This window comes from Patella vulgata, chromosome 3 (genome assembly GCF_932274485.2).
Source record: "Patella vulgata chromosome 3, xgPatVulg1.2, whole genome shotgun sequence".
Classification (NCBI taxonomy): domain Eukaryota; kingdom Metazoa; phylum Mollusca; class Gastropoda; family Patellidae; genus Patella; species Patella vulgata.
In genome coordinates this window covers 5,719,136-5,739,335 of record NC_065881.2, presented here as the reverse complement: position 1 = coordinate 5,739,335, position 20,200 = coordinate 5,719,136, and the positions used below count along the sequence as shown (strand labels likewise).

The 20,200-nt window shown below is 36.7% G+C and overlaps 2 protein-coding genes across 2 annotated transcripts; one reads left to right on the top strand and one right to left on the bottom strand.

Annotated features, from left to right (window-relative positions):
- Positions 1-1,220: 1,220 nt before the first annotated feature.
- LOC126814829 (hydroxysteroid dehydrogenase-like protein 2) lies at positions 1,221-11,298 on the bottom strand. The gene is made up of 9 exons (XM_056099937.1): positions 11,146-11,298; positions 9,998-10,161; positions 8,550-8,763; positions 7,199-7,302; positions 6,144-6,245; positions 4,452-4,652; positions 2,253-2,459; positions 1,926-1,955; positions 1,221-1,225 (listed from the first exon to the last, which is right to left on the bottom strand). Exons 1-9 carry the CDS (start codon positions 11,160-11,162, stop codon positions 1,221-1,223), a joined length of 1,044 nt encoding a protein of 347 aa, XP_055955912.1. The 5' UTR covers positions 11,163-11,298.
- An 11-nt stretch (positions 11,299-11,309) lies between these two features.
- LOC126814815 (GMP synthase [glutamine-hydrolyzing]) lies at positions 11,310-14,893 on the top strand. The gene has a single exon (XM_050540194.2). The coding sequence runs from the start codon at positions 11,393-11,395 to the stop codon at positions 13,442-13,444; it is 2,052 nt and encodes a 683-aa protein (XP_050396151.2). The 5' UTR covers positions 11,310-11,392; the 3' UTR covers positions 13,445-14,893.
- Positions 14,894-20,200: the final 5,307 nt, after the last annotated feature.

Here is a 20,200-nt window from a genome sequence, read left to right as displayed (position 1 = left end):
CAATTCAATGTCCACCTGTTTTGTTATTGGCTTATGTTGTTTAAATGGCATTTAGTAATCGATACACACTGTTTCATTCCATGTCATGTATTTGGTAGCTCATTGAAAAAGATCAACCTTGTACTCGTGGGTTTCCTCCCATTGCTAAAGACCCCTACCAGTAGTTTGTGTACTGATTGACATCCTGAAAGTTTACCAAAATCAGAGTATGGTAAAGTCCCAAATTTTGTTGGTAAAGACCTGTGCGTGCAAGCGAATTATTAAAATAAAATTGAACCATATGTTAGTCCCAAAATGATCTAGTTTGTGTCAAGTGGATGTTAAACCCCATTTCTCTCTCTCTCTGGTGGGATTGCTGGTTGAGGGAAATTTTGCCCTTGCAATGGCACTATGGCCTACTCATATCGAATTCCAACTGCCAAGGGATCTTTTATGTGCAGAGGACCTCTTTTTCTCTCTCTCTCTGACCAACTGACAACAACATATGTGCACATTAATTATGTGTGTTAAGAAAATAATACTATTTTATTTAATTATTTTATCATGAACATTTAACCACTTGTATGAAAAAACTTTTAATAATGATAACTAATGTCATTACATTGCTTTAACATTGTATAATTAGACAAAATAAATATCAATTGTGAAGTTAACAAAACAAGAGGTGAAATCTAATTAGCTATGCATTGTTTTAAAAATTGACATCTATATACCAATCTGACTAAAACACAGATCCTATTTTGTGTCGTTTTCATAGTTCAAAATTTCATTTTACTTGTCTTTACTACACTAGGATCTGGAAGAGTTGTTATCATTGACGTGTTCTGAATAGTGGGAGGTATTAGCCAATGAAATGGGCTGTTACAGGCTGTTTTGCACGGAACTGTGGGTAATCCACAAGTAACACTAATGCTGATTGGTTAATCAAATGATTGACGTCATAGGCTCACTTGCCGCTCGTATGACCTCTGACGTGACCTATCGCAACAACCGGTCAGATCTTCATGTAGTGTAGACCATCGAAAGTATAAAAAAACGAAACAAAATATAGATCTGTATTATAATCAGATTGTATATATACACACTGTAATCCGGAAACTTCAATGGCTATCATGCAATATTTGTGTAAAGTTGTTGTATTTGCACAAATGGCAAATGGTTTCATAATGGAGAGGCACATGTGAATAAATATGCATTTTTCTCTGTCAATACCGAAGAGTTTAAGCTGAAATAATGTTATAATTCATTAGAAATTGATTGTAACCCAATTTTAATGAAATATACAAAGAAATCATCAATATTCCCATTTATTATTATTGTTCGATTTATATAGCGCTTCATTACACATGAGTGTTTTTAAGCGCATTCACAACAAAACAGTTCAAAAACATTTTTGAATAAAATATGTGTTTAAGTTAACCTTAAAGATCTGGATGTAAGAGGACCCTCGAAGAGTTTATGGAAGATCATTCCACATTTTAGCTGCTCTGACAGAGAAAGCATATTCACCAGAACGTTTTATTTAGGAATCCTCAAAATGCTACGATCACCGTCACTGATTTTACCATAGTTATAATATCATTAATAATTATTTTGTTTTCTTTCACAACTTGGCTTTCATTTTATTTAATAATTTTTCTAACTTCATGGCTAAAGACATGTCACCCTCAATCTTTAATTTACCAGACATAAACGCCATAGTTGATTGTAAATTGCCAGCGAACATTTGTTGGAAATCACCACTGTCCATTGTCATGGTACATGAAGCTCCTCCTGGTGCTTCACCTTCTCCAACAGCACCTGATCCATTCTTTAAATCAATATACCATATACCTGTATCATTACCTGCAATATATATAATATACCTGTATCATGACCTGCAACATATATATATATATATATATACAGTATACCTGTATTATTACCTACAATATACCATATACCTGTATCATTACCTACAACATATACAATACACCCATTACACTGACTCAATAGTTGGAGATTGAAAATTTGTTTATATTTTACTGGAGTCTCGGACAGGGGCGTGTTGATCTGTGATTTTGCATGAGGAATAAGATCCCATCCGGGCCCCCCAAAAATCAATATTTATATGTGTGTGGGGGGGGGGGGGGGAGGGGAGGAGGTGTCAGTCCCTCCCAGTGCCGCTGGGCTGTGTGGAACCTGCTAGACGTGATCCAAAGTATAAAATAAATGAAACGAAATATAGATCTGTATTTTAATCCGATTGTTACCTGTTAATTTAAACTGGTATATGCCTTTAGTTGACTGAACTAACTCTGGACTAAGTAAAGATTGTATTTGTTTAAATGTTTGAGCAGGACTATTAGAATCATCAGTAGAAATATTAAATACTGGTTTAGCTCCTTCTTTCGTCATCTGTTTATGTAATGCGTTAGGATCCACTGAATCCAAAAAGAAATCGGGTAAAAGTGTTGAACCTGAAAATAAAAAAAAAATAACAGTGAGGCTATATTTACAACTTCTTCTAATTAGCTTTCTATTACTTGATAAAGGGTACTTCTACCTGAAACGTATTATCAAAATATCTTCAGATCTACCAAGTCTGTTGAGCGGGGATCCTTTAATTTATTTGATTCTACAAAATTGCCCCGCCGGTATCATCTCTTTTGGATCCAGTATCCACACAAATGTACCAGCCTGTCCAGCTTTAGTTACCTTACTAAGGGAGTGTTTCTCGTATCCATTCCATTACTCTTAAATAGTCCTCTAAATAAAAGTTGTCTGTTCTCTTGTATAATATATGTATAACACAGTATGCTATACTTTCCCAACCGAATGATAACAAAGGAATGGAGAGAGAGAGAGAGAGAGAGAGAGAGAGAGTGAGATGGGGTTTAACATCCACTAGAAACAAAAGAGGAAGAGAGAGAGATGGGGTTTAACTAGATCATTTCAGGACCAACATATGGTTTAATTTTATTTCAATAATTCGATTGCGCATAGGGGTCTTTAGCAGTGGGATGAAACCTGAGGACCCGGAGAAAACTCACAAGATTGGACAGGCGCCAATACTCCTTGTCACGTACAACCGTACACCGGGCAATCGAAACCACGCCAGATGTTGATTGAGTGATGCTTATCAAGATTTGTTCAAATAAAGTTACTTTGTCCAAATGAAATGAAATGAAATGGGGTTTAACGCTCTATTGACTGGGCTAATGAAGGCGGGCATACGCCATACAGTGTGCTATGAAGTAAATTTTGCCCGAACAGCGGCACTATGCCCTCCTCTTATATCGAATTCCACCTGCAAAGGGATCTTTTAAGTGCGCACAAATGTGTGCACGGGTCCTCTGTTTTTCGTTCCATCCGAAATGAAGGCGGGCATACGCCATACAGTGTGCTATGAAGTAAATTTTGCCTGAACAGCGGCACTATGCCCTCCTCTTATATCGAATTCCTCCTGCAAAGGGATCTTTTAAGTGCGCACAAATGTGTGCACGGGTCCTCTGTTTTTCGTTCCATCCGAACGATTAGACAGCTGTCCTTGTCAGGCCCTCCGTCCTGCATCATTGACATGGGGAAATCACGTCTGAAAATCCTGAATGGTTAGCACGTGCGCGCTGTAACATAAGGCCTGTCATTGAGTCAAGTGGCGTGGTTTCGAATCCCCGGTTGTACGTGACAAGGAGTAGGGTCGCCTGTCCATCCTCGTGGGTTTTCTCCGGGTCCTCCGGTTTCCTCCCACTGCTAAAGACCCCTATGCTCAAGGGAATTATTGAAATAAAATTAAACCATATATTAGTCCTGAAATGACCTAGTTTGTGTCGAGTGGACGTTAAACCCCATTTCTCTCTCTCTCTTTCAATTTACACAAACTGATGGACTATTAAGACACTTGGGTTTTAACCATGTTTAACTAAAAATATACTTTTTCTCAGTATTTCATATTATGTAGTGGTGCTGTATTCGTGGGTTCTTCATTCAAGGCATTTTGAATTGGGGAACAGAATAAAGACAGTACTACTTCATAGAATGTTGATTGAAAGCATGGCACTCCAACCATGTGATTTTATCACGCATGAACAAGTATTACTGTAAACCATCTAATATTCAATACGTCACAGTTCAAATATATTTTCTAATGAATGAGTATAAAATTGTTCTAATCTATGAGTATATAATTGTTCTAATGAATGAGTATATAATTATTGTAATCCATGAGTATATAATTATTGTAATCCATGAGTATATAATTGTTCTAATGAATGAGTATATAATTGTTGTAATCAATGAGTATGTTGTAATCAATGAGTATGTTGTAATCAATGAGTATATAATTGGTGTAATCCATGAGTATATAATTGTTCCAACCAATGAGTATATAATCGTTCTAACCAATGAGTACATATTTGTTGTATCTATGAGTATTGTAATCTATGAGTATATAATTGTTCTAACTACTGTACCTGGTACACATGTGTATTGATCCAAATCCTTTACACCATTAGCTTGTAAAAACTCATCATCTATACAGAAATTACCAGTAAATGATTTACTATCTTTAGATAACATCATATAAGCTGCATCAGCTATAATATCTACTGTTCTACATTGTTTAGCTATTTCTTTACCACCACCTAACATCTCCATAGCTGCTGTATATATAGCTACAAAATAAATAACATGGGTTTTAACATCTCCATAGCTGCTGTATAAATAGCTACAAAATAAATAACATAGGTTTTAACATCTCCACAGCTGCTGTATATATAGCTACAATATAAATAACATGGGTTTTAACATCTCCACAGCTGCTGTATAATAGCTACAAAATAAATAACATGGGTTTTAACATCTCCACAGCTGCTGTATAATAGCTACAAAATAAATAACATGGGTTTTAACATCTCCACAGCTGCTGTATATATAGCTACAAAATAAATAAAATAGGCTTTAACATCTCCATAGCTACTGTATATATAGCTACAAAATAAATAACAAGGGTTTTAACATCTCCATAGCTACTGTATATATAGCTACAAAATAAATAACATGGGTTTTAACATCTCCATAGCTACTGTATATATAGCTACAAAATAAATAACAAGGGTTTTAACATCTCCACAGCTGCTGTATAATAGCTACAAAATAAATAACATGGGTTTTAACATCTCCACAGCTGCTGTATATATAGCTACAAAATAAATAACATGGGTTTTATTATCTCCACAGCCGCTGTATATATAGCTACAAAATAAATAACATAGGATTTAACATCTCCATAGCTACTGTATATATAGCTACAAAATAAATAACATGGGTTTTAACATCTCCATAGCTACAAAATAAATAACATGGTTATTATACCATTCTACTCATACTGGGCTAATAATAGCTGTGGTATATATATAGCTACAAATAAATAAATAAAATAGGGATTTAACATTCTACCGTTCTGATCCAATCTGATTAAAACACAGATCCTACTGCGTTCCGTTTTTTTATAACGCAAAATTTTGTTATACTTGTCTTTACTACACTAGGATGTGGGAGAGTTGTTATATAACCCGCCTTCTGGTTGAAGTGAGGGATGAGCCAATGAAACTGTCTGTTACAGCAATTTTTTGCTGAGGTGCATGGAACTGTGGGTAACGCACTAGAAACATCAACGCTGACGTCATAGGGTCAAAAGCCGCTCATATGACCCCTGACACAACCTTGTACTACAACCGGTCAGATCTTCATGCAGTGGAGGCCATCAAAAGTATGAAAAAACAAAACGAAATAGATCTGTATTTAATCAGCTTGATTCAGCTCCTAGTGGGCTAATAATTAAGATGGACATACGCCAGGCAGTGTGCTAAAGAGGGAAATTTCGCTCAAGGGTTCATTTACGTGAATCGGGTGTTGGATGGGCGAGTGGTTAGCACGTGCGCGTAGTATCGTAAGGTCTGTCATTGAATCGACTGGCGGGGTTTCGAATTCCCGGTTGTACGTGACAAGGAGTAGGGTCACCTGTCTAACCCGTTTTCTCCGGGTCCTTCGGTTTCCTACCACTGCTAAAGACACCTTTTAAATATCAAATAGTGTGCAATTAAAATCAATTAGGTCAATCAACTAATAAAATATGTTTTTGTTAATTTGTTAACTAAATATACCTGTCCTCGGCCATAATGCATTTACAGCTATATGATCATTCTTAAATTCTTCTGCCATTCCTAGTACACACATTGACATACCATATTTGGCCATGGTATAAGCTGAAAAATTTACATATACTGTATACAACATGTTCCTAGAGCAACGGCTACGAGCGATAAAACATCTGGACGTTGCTAGACTACTTTATAATTCTCGAACTTATTGCTATGTTATCTCCATTTATTGCACACACGTGAACAGTAGCGCCCAATCAGAGGTTCTGACACAAACACGCTCAAATAAAATATAGCCACCTTCACGGAAACCTTGACACTGAACAAACTGTGAACTTTGCAACTCGATTATCACAGGTAGACATTTTAGCTTGAAAGCGCGAGACTTGCTATTCGCGATGATCAAGGAATCCGATAAGCTCTCAAGCTGGGTGAATACCTAATCGAAATTAGTGCCGAAATATGCAGGGTATTACGTGAAGGCCTTGATAAGATGTACAGAGTTAAAGCGAGATCAAGCCTTCTATTGAAAATGTGTATATACATATGCTTCAACTTCCAAGTAAATTGATGAGTGAAATTGAATGAAACAGAGTTTAACGTCCTACTGTTTTGCTCCGACTGGCCTAATGAAGACGGGTGTACACCATATAGTGTGCTATGAGGTAAATTTTCTCCAGAAAGCGGCGCTTCAGCCTACTCTTATAACGAATTCCAATTGTCGAGGAATCTCTTACGTGCACGCCAATGTGTACACAGGACCTCGGTTTTATGTCCCATCCAAAGGACTATATTTTGTCCCTTGCAAGGCACACTGTCCTGCACCACTGACAAGGAGGAACCACGCTGGTAAACCCCAATAAACTTTCTGGGCCAATGCAGGGATCGGAACACGTTGATAATGAAAAACGTTTATTACTGTGAATCGTGGACTAATTTTCACCACTGACAAGGTGGAACCATGCTGAAAAATCCCAACAAAATGATTAAAGATACAAATTGTTTTTTTTATAAAACATAAATTTGGTCTATTTATTTAGGTAAGTAAATCTTCTTACCAACATGTCCTTTGAACCAAACTGGATTTAAATTTAATGGAGGACTAAGGTTTAAAATGTGTGGGTTGCTTCCTTTCTTTAAATATGGTAAACATGCTCTAGAGCTGAATAAAACAAAATACAAATATTATTATACGATTAGTTTTATATATCGATGTCATAGATCTGAAAGGTGTTAAGTCTCAAAGATTGTCAGATTTATTTTTTGAGATATGAGAGGAAATCAACATTTTTAAAAGCAATTTTTTTGTCGAAGTTACGACCTTACAGTTCTGAAATTTTGCATAGAGAAACCCCGCAAAAAAGCTATTTGGGTCATAACTGGCACTTACAACCTTCCAGAACTATGGCATCGATATATAGATTAATACATATGTTATATTATATGATTAAAGTTTATCATTTCAAATGTACAAGTTTTATAATTGTTGTTCGAATGGACACACTATAAAGAATGATGGATGAATTTGTCATATAGTGTAAAATATGCATGGCTATTAAATGTTTTGCAACAAAGGCACCAAAAAAGAGAGAGAGGAGACAAGAGCAGAGTTGCAGAGCAGAGAAGGTCAAAGCAGAGCAGAGCAGAGAAGGTCAAAGCAGAGCAGAGCAGAGCACGCTGTAGGTGGGGAGAGAGAGAGAGAAAGAGAGAGAGCGAGAGAGATTTTAACCTCCATTCACACATACTAGTTCATTTTGGGACTAACATACAGTTCAATTTTATTTCAATAATTCGTTTACCCTTACGGATCTTTAGCAGTATAACAACCACTAACACATACTAGGTCATTTCGGGACTAACATACAGTTCAATTTTATTTCAATAATTCGTATGTGCGTAGGGGTCTTTAGCAGTGGGAGGAAACCGGAGGGCCCGGAGAAAACCTACGAGGCTGGACAGGCGACCCTACTCATGGTCGATGTTAGGTCCATTCACACAAACTAGGTCATTTCGGGACTAACACATCGTTCAATTTTATTTCAATAATTCATTTCCAAAAACACAACACAGTTTATATGGAAATACAATCACTGGTTTACAGGCATAACACGACGTTTCGACAAGTATTCTCTTATCGTTATCAAGCCCGTTTCGACAAGTATTCTCTTATCGTTATCAAGCACATTGTATTTAAATATAAACTGTGTTGTGTTTTTAATGTGTTCAATCGCTAAATACCACTCAAGGATTAAATTCATTTGCACTCAGGGGTCTTTAGGGTCTTTAGCAGTGATAGGAAACTGGAGTACCTGGAGATAACCCACAATGTTCGACAGACGACCCTACCTCCTGTTACGTTACGTACAAGTATGGAATTGAAACCACACCACTTGAATGACTCAAACTTACCATAGATATGTTCCTCTTGTATTGACTCCCATCATTAAATCAAATTTCTTCATGGGTGTGGCTTCTGTACCGGTAAGACTGATAGCGCTAGCATTGTTAACCAGTATATCAATACCACCAAATCTTTTAACAGTTTCTTCAACAGCTTTATTTACATCCTCTTCGTTTCTTATATCTACAACACATGGGAAACACTTGCCACCAGCTTCTTCAACTGTTTAAAACAAAAACAATATATCTACAACACATGGGAAACACTTGCCTCCAGCTTCTTCAACTGTTTAAAATAAAAACATATATCTACAACACATGGGAAACACTTGCCACCAGCTTCTTCAACTGTTTAAAATAAAAACATATATCTACAACACATGGGAAACACTTGCCACCAGCTTCTTCAACTGTTTAAAATAAAAACAATATATCTACAACACATGGGAAACACTTGCCACCAGCTTCTTCAACTGTTTAAAATAAAAACATATACTAATAAGTAAAAAGCTGATGTTATATTTTATTTGTTTTCCTTGTGAACCAAGGAGCTATTTGATGGTGTGCGTTGTATCAAAGGTCAGTCATTGAGTCAACTGGTGTGGTTTCGATTCCCTGATTATATGTGACAACCTGTCCAACCTCGTGGGTTTTCTCCGCGTTCTCCAGTTTCCTCCCACTGCTAAAAACCCCTACACGCAAGCGAAGTATTGAAATAAAATTGAACCATATGTTTGTCCCAAAATGACATAGTTCAGTTTTTGTGAGTGGACGTTAAACCCCATCTCTCTCTTTCTCGATGGCCTCTACTACATGACCGGTTGTAATGGAAGGTGGCGTCTGAGGTCATACATGTGGCTTTTGACCCTATGGCGTTAGACATTTGATTAACTAATCAGCGTTGATGTTTCTAGTGGGTTTCCCACAGTTCTGTGCACCTCATGCCAATAGCTAGCCGTAACAGACTGTTTCATTGGCTAATCCCTCACACCATCCAGAACGTGTGTTATATAACAACTCTTCCAGATCCTAGTGTTGTAAAGATAAGTAAAACGAAATTTTGAACTATAAAAAAACGAAACGAAATAGGATCTGTGTTTTAATCAGATTGTACTTATTACAGCCTTCAATTTTATCAGTAAAATATGTTTCGAATATAACCTGGATTAAAAATATAGCAATTTGATGAATTTGTTTTCAGATGAAAATCCTTCTTCATATGGATTATCTGGTTCAAATAGAGAGGAAGAAATGGTTTAATGTCAACTTGACACATACTTGGTCATTTCGAGACTAACATTTGCTTCAATTTTATTTCAATAATTTGTGTGTAGGGGTTTTTAGCAGTGGGAGAAAAACGGAGAAAACCCATGAGGTTGGACAGGAGACCCTACTCTTTGTCATGTTCAAGCTATGTTATTGAAGTTTCTTCTTTTCTATAATAAACTGTGTCTTACTTTCCTTAGCTGCAGTATAAATAGTACCCGGGAGTTTAGGATGTGGTACTGATGTTTTAGCTGCTATAACCACATTAGCACCATCTCTAGCTGCCTTTAAACCAATAGCTTTACCAATACCACGACTAGCACCAGTTATAAACAATGTACGGCCAGCCAGTTTTCTGTTAAAAAATAATGATTTATAAATAAATGAAATGAAATGGAGTTTCACGTCCTACTCCGAACTGGGCTAATGAAGACAGGCATATGCCATACACAGTGTGCTATGAGGGGAATTTTGCCCGGACAGCGGCACTATGACCTACTCTTATATTGAATTCCAAATGTGGAGGGATCTTTTACGTGCATTCCAATATATACACGGGACCTCAGTTGTCCGTCCCATCCGAAGGACTAGACAGCTGTCCTTGTCAAGCCCTCCGTCCTGCATCACTGACAAGGGGGAACCACGCCAGAAAACCTGGATGAACTTTCTTTGCCAATGCAGGGATAGAACACCCGACCTCCAGGCTAGTGAGCCAGCATCTTACCCACTTAGCCACCGTGACCGCCCCCCCCCCCCCACGATGATATACCAACAAGGAATCCTAGGAATAGATGCTGAGCATGATTGGTTACACACAAGTTCGCTTGTTTGCGCGTTGTAAATGATTCAGATGAACGCGAATTAAACTAGTGTCTTCAGAGTAGGCCTATCCCCATTGGTCTCATTCTGTTCCACCTCAATCCCTGGGTGTATCCATGGGGAAGACATGTATTCAAATTATCTGCCCTTGATGACCAATAACAGGATACACTTGAATGAAAGCCAGTTTTGACTGACATAAAACATCTTTTCCATAAGACATCTTTTTGTGTGCATGCCTTTTCTATTTTCTTTCATATTAAATTTCTGGCAAACTTTGTCATTATCGAGTGAACAAGCTGCAATGTTGTTTGAATGTAAACAATGAGTTGAATGAGGCTAAGACTGGTTGGCAATTTTTTTTTTTTTTTTTTTTTGGGGGGGGGGGGTATTACTGCACCTTCACAGTCCTTGCCCCCAGCTGGATACGGGGGTGTACTGGGGGCATATTAAATTTGCATGGGGCATTTGACATTTGCATAATTTACCAGATCGGGTCCTGCATCAAATAATGACTTACCCTGTATTTACTGCCATTTCAAATGTTTCTCTGAGTACGTAACAACTGTCACTACCGTCTTTAAATACAACTCACTGGACTTTGCATTTACTTGTGTTTTGGACTTTAGACCGTTTGCATAAGGTCTAGGTGACTTCCTGTTCTTGGCGGAAGTTGCACAAGACGCGTTGTGCCGAGTGAATTCTCTTTTTCCCCCGAAATCGCGCAAGTTGCATTTAGCACGTGTTTTTACTAGTCAAAATAAGCGATGAATGGGTCGAATAAAAAGAATAGTGACAAACACATAGAGGGTTCGCCAGAAAGGATCTGCATCTTAGACGCAGGCGCCCAATATGGCAAGGTCATTGACCGAAGGGTCAGGGAATTGAATGTGGAATCAGTAATTTTGCCACTCGACACACCAGCGATTGAACTGAAGGATACAAATTATAAAGCCATCATAATTTCAGGGGGACCAAATTCTGTCAACGATATAGATGCTCCCATCTATGATTCCGATATCTTCAACATCGGTATACCCGTTCTTGGAATTTGTTATGGTTTTCAAATGATAAATAAACAATTCGGTGGCACCGTTTCCAAGAAAGACGTAAGAGAAGACGGCCAGTTCGACATCACTGTTGACGACAAGTGTCAGTTATTTAAAGGCCTAGAAAAAACACAACACGTTTTACTCACTCATGGAGATAGCGTGGAAAAAATAGCAGATGGTTTTACTATTGTAGCAGAATCTGGAGATATTGTCGCAGCCATTGCCAATGAAAAATTAAGAATCTATGGCGTTCAGTTTCATCCTGAAGTGGACTTAACTATCGATGGAATTAAAATGTTGTCTCACTTTTTATATGATATATCAGGTTGTCATGGTTCCTTCACAATGAAATGTCGTGAACAGTCATGTATAGACTATATTAAAGAGGTAGTTGGCGATCATAAAGTTCTGATGTTATTGAGTGGTGGAGTTGATTCTACTGTTTGCGCTGCACTGCTAAACAAAGCTTTAAAGAAAGACCAAGTCATTGCTATTCACATTGATAATGGGTTCATGAGGAAAGATGAGAGTAGCTGTGTTGAGACGTCGCTTTCGAAAATTGGGTTGAAAGTGAAAGTAATACGTGCAGGAATTACATTTTACAGTTCAACTACCTCCGTGACAGACGAACAAAATAACTCCATAAAACGTCGAACTAAGACTTTGAATACAACAACAAACCCCGAGGAGAAACGTAAAATAATTGGAGATACGTTTATGAAAGTCGCAAATGATTATATAAAAGCATTGAACTTAAATCCTGACGAGGTATACTTGGGACAAGGAACTCTGCGCCCAGATTTGATAGAAAGTGCTTCATGCTTGGCTAGCGGCAAAGCGGATGCGATTAAGACACATCATAACGACACTTTCATGGTGCGAGAACTTCGTAAACAAGGAAAAATCGTGGAACCTCTTAAGGAATTTCATAAAGATGAGGTCCGTGTGATTGGAAAAGATCTTGGACTACCAGCTGATTTAGTACAAAGACATCCATTTCCTGGTCCAGGATTAGCAATTCGAGTAATATGTGCAGATGAACCATACATTGGAAAAGATTTCACTGAAACTAGTATTCTCCTGAAACTTATCGTAGATTTTTCAAATTCTTCCAAATCTTCCCAAAGTATATTAGACACTATCCATAAATGTACGACCGAGAAAGAACGAAAAGTGTTGAAAGAAATCACAGCCAGTTATCCGTTGACAGCTACACTGCTTCCTATTAAAACGGTCGGTGTTCAAGGTGACAGTCGAACGTACAGTTACGTGGCCGCCTTATCCTCCGATGACGACCCAAAATGGGGTGACTTAATGACACTGGCGAAGGTAATACCTCGTATTTGCCACAGTATAAATCGTATCGTCTATGTCTTTGGAGAAAGTATAAAACACCCTGTAGATAGCATTACGCCCACTTTCCTGACCGAAGGAGTTTTAAGCACTCTGCGTCGAGCGGACTTTTTGGCAACTAAAGTCTTACAAGATGCAAACTGTGTGAGAAATATCAGTCAGATGCCCATCGTTATCATACCTGTTCACTTCGACCGTCCACCAATGTCCCACTCTCCTTCTTGTCAAAGATCGATTGTTATTCGTACCTTTATTACCAATGATTTTATGACCGGTATACCTGCTACTCCTGATAAAAATCTACCTGAGGAAGTTCTCAATCAAATGGTGAAGGAAATTGAAACAGTACCGGGGATATCCCGTGTTCTTTATGACCTAACAGCCAAACCCCCGGGTACAACGGAATGGGAGTGAATTAATTATATATACGATATAATATGACAATGTGTGTTGTGCAATCTGATTCAAACACAGATCCTATTTCTTTTCGTTTTTTATAGTTCAAAATTTCGTTTTACTTGTCTTTACTACACTAGGACCCGGAAGAGTTGTTATCATTGACGTGTTCTGGATAATGTGAGGGGTTAGCCAATGACACGGTCTGTTACGGCGAGCTTTAGGTGTGTTTTGCACATAACTGTGGGGTAATCCTGATTGGTTAACATCAATGCTGATTGGTTAATCAGATGTCTGACGTCATAGGTCAAAAGCCGCTCGCATGACCTCTGACGCAACCTGTCGCTACAACCGGTCAGATCTTCATGTAGTAGAGGCCATCGAAAGTATAAAAGAAAACGAAAGTAAATATAGATCTGTACTTTAATCAGATTGGTGTGTTGTGTTTGTTTATTATTCCATTTTAAAAACAAGTTGTTATTCTTAGTGCTTGTGTTGTACATATTCTTTATGGACTAATTTGTATTAAAACATATAAAGTTCAGGGTCACCGGAGAAACATCAATTTTTTTTAAATAATGCTAGTAATTAATTATGTCAACATATCCTTTCCATAAGTATAACACGAACCCGAACGTCAATATTACCTTAAACAGGTAAATTTCAAGGTTAACAATTTCTGCCGTTCTCCATGGATATGTTGACATAATTACTTGCATTATTTAAAAAATTTATGAAGCTTTTCCGGTGACCTTTAATGTTTTCATGGTTGAATTGTGTCAAAACTGTACAGTGCGTGTATACATAATTCATTGCTTGTGTTGTCATATATTAATTATAAATGGAATAAGACCGCTGCAGATACAATTCCATGTAATTATAATGAAATCCAGACTCAAATTCACATTTATACGAACAAAGGGGTAATGAAATATGCGACGTCACATGTATAACAAGTTCAGACATGATATTGTTGGTTTAAGTTTAAGCAGGAAACCTAATTAATTTTATTTACATCATACACTGTAACCCGGGTATTATTTAATCTTGTGTATGTAGCACTAATTTCTTTCACATTCATCTAATATCAAATCTTTGGTTAAAACTTCATAAAAATCGTTTAAAAATCATCTAATTTGTACAGTTTAAAGCTGATAGTGACAGGTTAATTTTGATAGCGAGTGTCCAATTTACAAGTATTTAAATTCCTGAAGAATACTGTTCAAAAATTAATTATTATATACGTCAATAATCAGTTGGGTTGTTTAATTGATTTTTTAAGAATTCTCATTTACCGGTACCTGTACATTTAACCGCTACTTGCATTTATATATTTATGGAATTTCAAAATGTATATTTATAATGTAACAGGAACATAGCGAGCAAATATATCTTTAGATATAAACTTAATACTTGAGTGGCATTTATTGATTGAGCACATTAAAAAACACAACACAATTTATATGGAATACAATCACTGGTTTATACACATATAGCACGACGTTTCAACAAGTATTCTCTTATCGTTATCAAGTACAAACAATGTCGAAACAATGTGCTATATGTGTATAAACCAGTGATTTTATTCCATATACATGTAAATTGTGTTTTTTATCTTAATTATAAACTGGCTCAAATTATCTTAGGCCGTTTAAAAGGGGCATTATGTCAGAGCTAAACTTGCCTATAAATCTTTGTTTTTATAGCTTCAAATGCTATTATTATTTTTGTCATGCATTCACATGACAAGCTGAGGATCAACTCTCTAGAGCATCGAATAGCTTAGATATTGAGTAGATTAGACTATGCCATCCAACCTTATGGTTTTTCTCTGCGTCCTCTGGTTTTCTCCCACTACTAAAGACCCCTACATGTACCTCCAGCCTCTATGCTTTCTCCTGTTTCCTCCCACTGATAAAAATCCCTATGTGCAAGCAAATTATTGAAATAAAATTGAACCATGTGTTAGTCCCGAACTGACCTAGTTTGTGTCGAGTGGACGTTAAACCCTCTCTAAATTAAATTATAGATACATATATATATATACAAAAGCTTAGGCGACTTAACATTTAGAATATATATTAAAAATATGTCACTAGAGTAAATGTATGCATTTTAGTTAGACAAGACAAATTCTAATATCATATACATGTATCTATGATTAATAATTGTTCACTTAAAGGGACAATAACACTCTTGCTGGCTTGAAAGCTCCAGAAAATAAATAATATCTCTATCTAAGTACTAGATGTTTAAGTGTCCTACCTGTTGTGTAAATTATCCATTATATCCTATTTTACTTGTCCAGAGGGTTCGAAAATATTTTTAAATCGAAGTTTCATTTGAAAAGGTTTACGTTAGACTTTTCAAACCATTATGTTGAATTTTTCAAAATTTTTAAATAAGGTGTGTTAAGATGAAATTTGTATCATCAATTAATTGAAATATTCTAAAATAGTACAATTTGTTGACCAGAATAAAGATTGGGACATATTATTCAGTTACAATAAGAGTGGTATTGAGCCTTTAAGGGCATTTTAAGATACACACTAACTTTTCAACGCCAATCTTATTAAGACTTTGCAAACTTGTTTCAAGTGTAAAATAACCCAGAGGACATATAACAATAATGAAAAAAGATTTTTTTAAAAATTCAGTAGATATTATTTTACCATTTGCTGCCGAAATGTCGCTTGTAACATTTCTATCTATCGATTTTTTGGTGTTTCCATTAATACCATCCAAACACGGTTTATAGCCAAAAAATGTTCCTTAGGTTTCTTGTAATTGCATTTAGAATTCTTCATGCAAAATTTGATAAAAATCCATGCAGGTGTAACGGAGAAAATTTGACTTAAGTTGTCATCAGCAGCCTGTATTATCATACTTTTGGGCCAAGTTTGGAACATGGTTGGTAAATAAAACTGGAATTTATTTGCTGAATGATATGTAGTTTATTTCCCGAAATAACAAAAAATGTCATCTCTTATGAACAAACCTTACAGTGCTAGCTTTAAAATGTACACTTTAGAGTACTCGACGCCCAGAGCCATTATTGTACAGACTACATTGTACATAGCCTTCTGTACATATTATATTGTTCAGTCACTTAGCTATTATTATACGGACTGTCACTATTGCCTAGTGGTGGTTCATTGTATGGCAGAGAAGGTCCTACTTGGTTGCTATATACTGCAGGGGGGTTGGATGGCCGAATGGTTAGCACGTGCACGCAGTATTAAAAAGTCTGTCATTGAGTCAACTGGCGTGGTTTCGTTCGATTGTGATGAGGAGTAGGGTCGCCTGTCCAACCTCATGGGTTTTCTCTGGGTCCTCCGGTTTCCTCCCACTGCTAAAGACCCCTACGCGCAAGCGAATTATGGAAATAAATTTGAACTATATGTTAGTCCCGAAATGACCTAGTTTGTGTCCTGGGGCGGTAAACCCCTTCTCTCTCTCTCTCTCTCTCTGGGGTTGGGTGGCTGAATGGTTAGCGTGCGCGCCTTGTATCATAAAGTCTGTCATTGAGTCGACTGGCGTGGTTTCGAATCCCCGGTTGTACATGACAAGGAGTAGGGTCGCCTGTCCAACCTCATGGGTTTTCTCCGGGTCCTCCGTTTTCCTCCCACTGCTAAAGACTCCTATGCGCAAGCGAATTATTGAAATAAAATTAAACCATATGTTAGTCCCGAAATGACCTTGTTTGTGTCGAGTGGACGTTAAACCCCATTTCTCTCTCTCTCTCTCTCTCTCTCTCTCTCTCAAAATAACTACTTTGTACATATGTAGCAAATGATTTATAGTCTGTCTCTGAATATGGTTAATTGAATGAAAGTTATAGAAATATATATGCAGCAAATGATTTATGGAATATGATTAATTAAATGAAAGTTATAGAAATAAATACATGTACATTTAGTAGTTAAAGAGATGAGATACTAGAATATATAATTATATTAGTATTTGATGGGGAAACCATTCAAGCCAAGGATTGCATTTTCATTTGCCAACTAATTGAATCTCTAATATGTTTAGTATTTACGAAGGTATGTTGAATTGGAAATCTGCAAACATTCTGCAGCCTGTTTACACTGGAAGTAAGGAGATTATTTACAATTAAACATACATTATGCAAGATCTAAATCTGCCTATTGCAGGTCTTTCTTTAGGCCTTAAAAGTTATATAAACTATTAATTAGACATTTATTAACTTATGAAGACCATAATAAACTCTCAAATGGCATCGGATACTTGAGATTTTAACTAGATTAGAAAGGTTCGCCATTTAAATATTTAATTTAGAAATGGGAACGCCCTGGTTAGCATGATGCACTTAACTTGTCAAATCTACAAACAGTGATAACTTGGCTCAGAATGAAGTAATTTGAATGAAATTTTCAATATTTTCATTTTACATTATCTTATTTCGAGTTATTATAGCAAGAATGGTCAGCTCTTTATCTAAATCTTACATAATGTATCTTTAACCACATAGGCGTACGAGCTGGGGGGGGGGGGGCGGCAGCCCCCACATTTTGGGCACCAAATGCTGGGATAAATTTGGGCACACAATTGTATTTTGTAAAAGTTGTATAAAAAAAGATATTGTGTTCTTGAATGTGTCCAATTTAACAGCGAATTTATTATTATTATGTAACATACTAAGAACCTAACTACATTTTTGGGGCACCAACCACCACCTACCCCCCAGTCAAAAATTTCCCCGTACGCCTATGTTAACCAGAATGGTCAGCTCTTTATCTAAATCTAACATAATGTATTTTTGATTCAATGTTAAAGAATCAAATTGAGTAAATTTAAGTGTAGATAACTCTGTAAAAACAACATTAAATAACACGACGTTTGTCTTTAACCATTAGATTAGGGTATAGTGTATGCATTTATTATTTTTTTAATACATTTATGTGAGCCAGTTTTTATACGCCCACATTGAAATGTGGTCGTATAGTGTCGGCCGGCCGGCCGGCGTCCACAATTGCTTGTGGACGCTCTAGTGGCTAAAGTTAATATCCGATTGACTTTAAATTTATATACAGTGTTTAAGGCCATGAGACGAAGAAGCCTATTGATTTTCAGCGATTTCCGATAATTACTGCCAGAGTTATGGCCCTTGATCACTTCAAAAAATCTTGTGGGTGCTCTAGAGGCTAAAGTTAATATCCGGTTGTCTTTAAATTTATACACAGTGTTTAAGGTCATGAAGCGAAGAAGCCTATTGATTTTCAGCGATTTCCGATAATTACTGCCAGAGTTATGGCCCTTGATCACTTAAAGAAATCTTGTGGACGCTCTAGAGGCTAAAGTTAATATCCGGTTGACTTTAAATTTATACACAGTGTTTACGGTCATGAGGCGAAGTAGCCTATTGATTTTCAGCGATTTCCGATAACTGCCAGAGTTATGGCCCTTGATCACTTCAAAAAATCTTGTGGACGCTCTAGAGGCTAAAGTTAATATCCGATTGACTTTAAATTTATACACAGTGTTTAAGGTCATGAGATGAAGAAGCCTATTGATTTTCAGCGATTTCTGATAATTACTGCCAGAGTTATGGCCCTTGATCACTTCAAAAAATCTTGTGGACGCTCTAGAGGGTAAAGTTAATATCCGATTGATTTTAAATTTATACACAGTGTTTAAGGTCATGAGACGAAGAAGTCTAATCATTTTCAGCGATATTCGCTAATTACTTCCAGAGTTCTGGCCCTTGGTCATTTTGAAAAATCTTGTGGACGCTCTAAAGGTCAAAGTTAATATCCGATCGACTTTAAATTTATACACAGTGTTTAAGGTCATGAGACGAAGAAGCCTATTGATTTTCAACAATTTTCGATAGTTACTGCCATAGTTATGGCCCTTAATCACTTCAAAAAATTATGTGGACGCTCTAGAGGTCAAAGTTAATATCCGATTGACTTTAAATTTATACACAGTGTTTACGGTCATGAGAAGAAGCCTGTTGATTTTAGCGATTTCCGATAATTACAGCTAGAGTTATGGCCCTTGATCACTGAAAAATCTTGTGGACGCTCTAGAGGGTAAAGTTAATATTCGATTGACTTTAAATTTATACACAGTGTTTAAGGTCATAAGACGAAGAATCCTATTGATTTTCAGCGATTTCCGATAATTACAGCTAGAGTTATGGCCCTTGATCACTTCGAAAAATCTTGTATACGCTCTAGAGGGTAAAGTTAATATCCGATTGATTTTAAATTTATATACAGTGTTTAAGGTCATAAGACGAAGAATCCTATTGATTTTCAGCGATTTCCGATAATTTTTGCCGGAGTTATGGCCCTTGATCACCTTGAAAAATCTTGTGGAAGCTCTAGAGGCTAAAGTTAATATCCGATTGACTTTAAATTTATACACAGTGTTTAAGGACTTGAGACGAACAAGTATATGACTTGAACAGCTAAATCCATGATGTTAAAAGTTTCGTATGCTAAACGTTAGCATGGCGCAGAACTTTATAAAAACTGAACAAATTCTAATGGTTTTCTGATAATTACTTAATGATTTGTTACTCTTAATCAGATTTTAATGTATTATAAATGTTTCATTACCGAAAAAAGTAAAAATATGCGACAACTCTTGTTGACTGCCGGGACGATATAGCTGCTGTGGGCGTATGTTTCGTTGCCTGACAACCTATCTTTATTGTTGAAAAAAGAGATGTAAGGCAGTGATTCTCAACCAGTGTGCCTCGGCACACCTGTGTGCCTCAAGATCTTCCTAAGTGTGCCGCCA

What these genes read in the sequence shown, in the direction of transcription:
- LOC126814815 (XM_050540194.2), top strand. Translation starts at nt 11,393, where the DNA reads ATGAATGGGTCGAATAAAAAGAATAGTGACAAACACATAGAGGGTTCG.
- LOC126814829 (XM_056099937.1), bottom strand. An exon ending in TCAATACACATGTGTACCAG is followed by an intron (nt 2,460 to 4,451) that starts GTACAGTAGTTA and finishes TTTTATTTTCAG; the next exon opens with GTTCAACACTTTTACCCGAT. An exon ending in ATACCAGTTTAAATTAACAG is followed by an intron (nt 1,956 to 2,252) that starts GTAACAATCGGA and finishes TATATGTTGTAG; the next exon opens with GTAATGATACAGGTATATGG.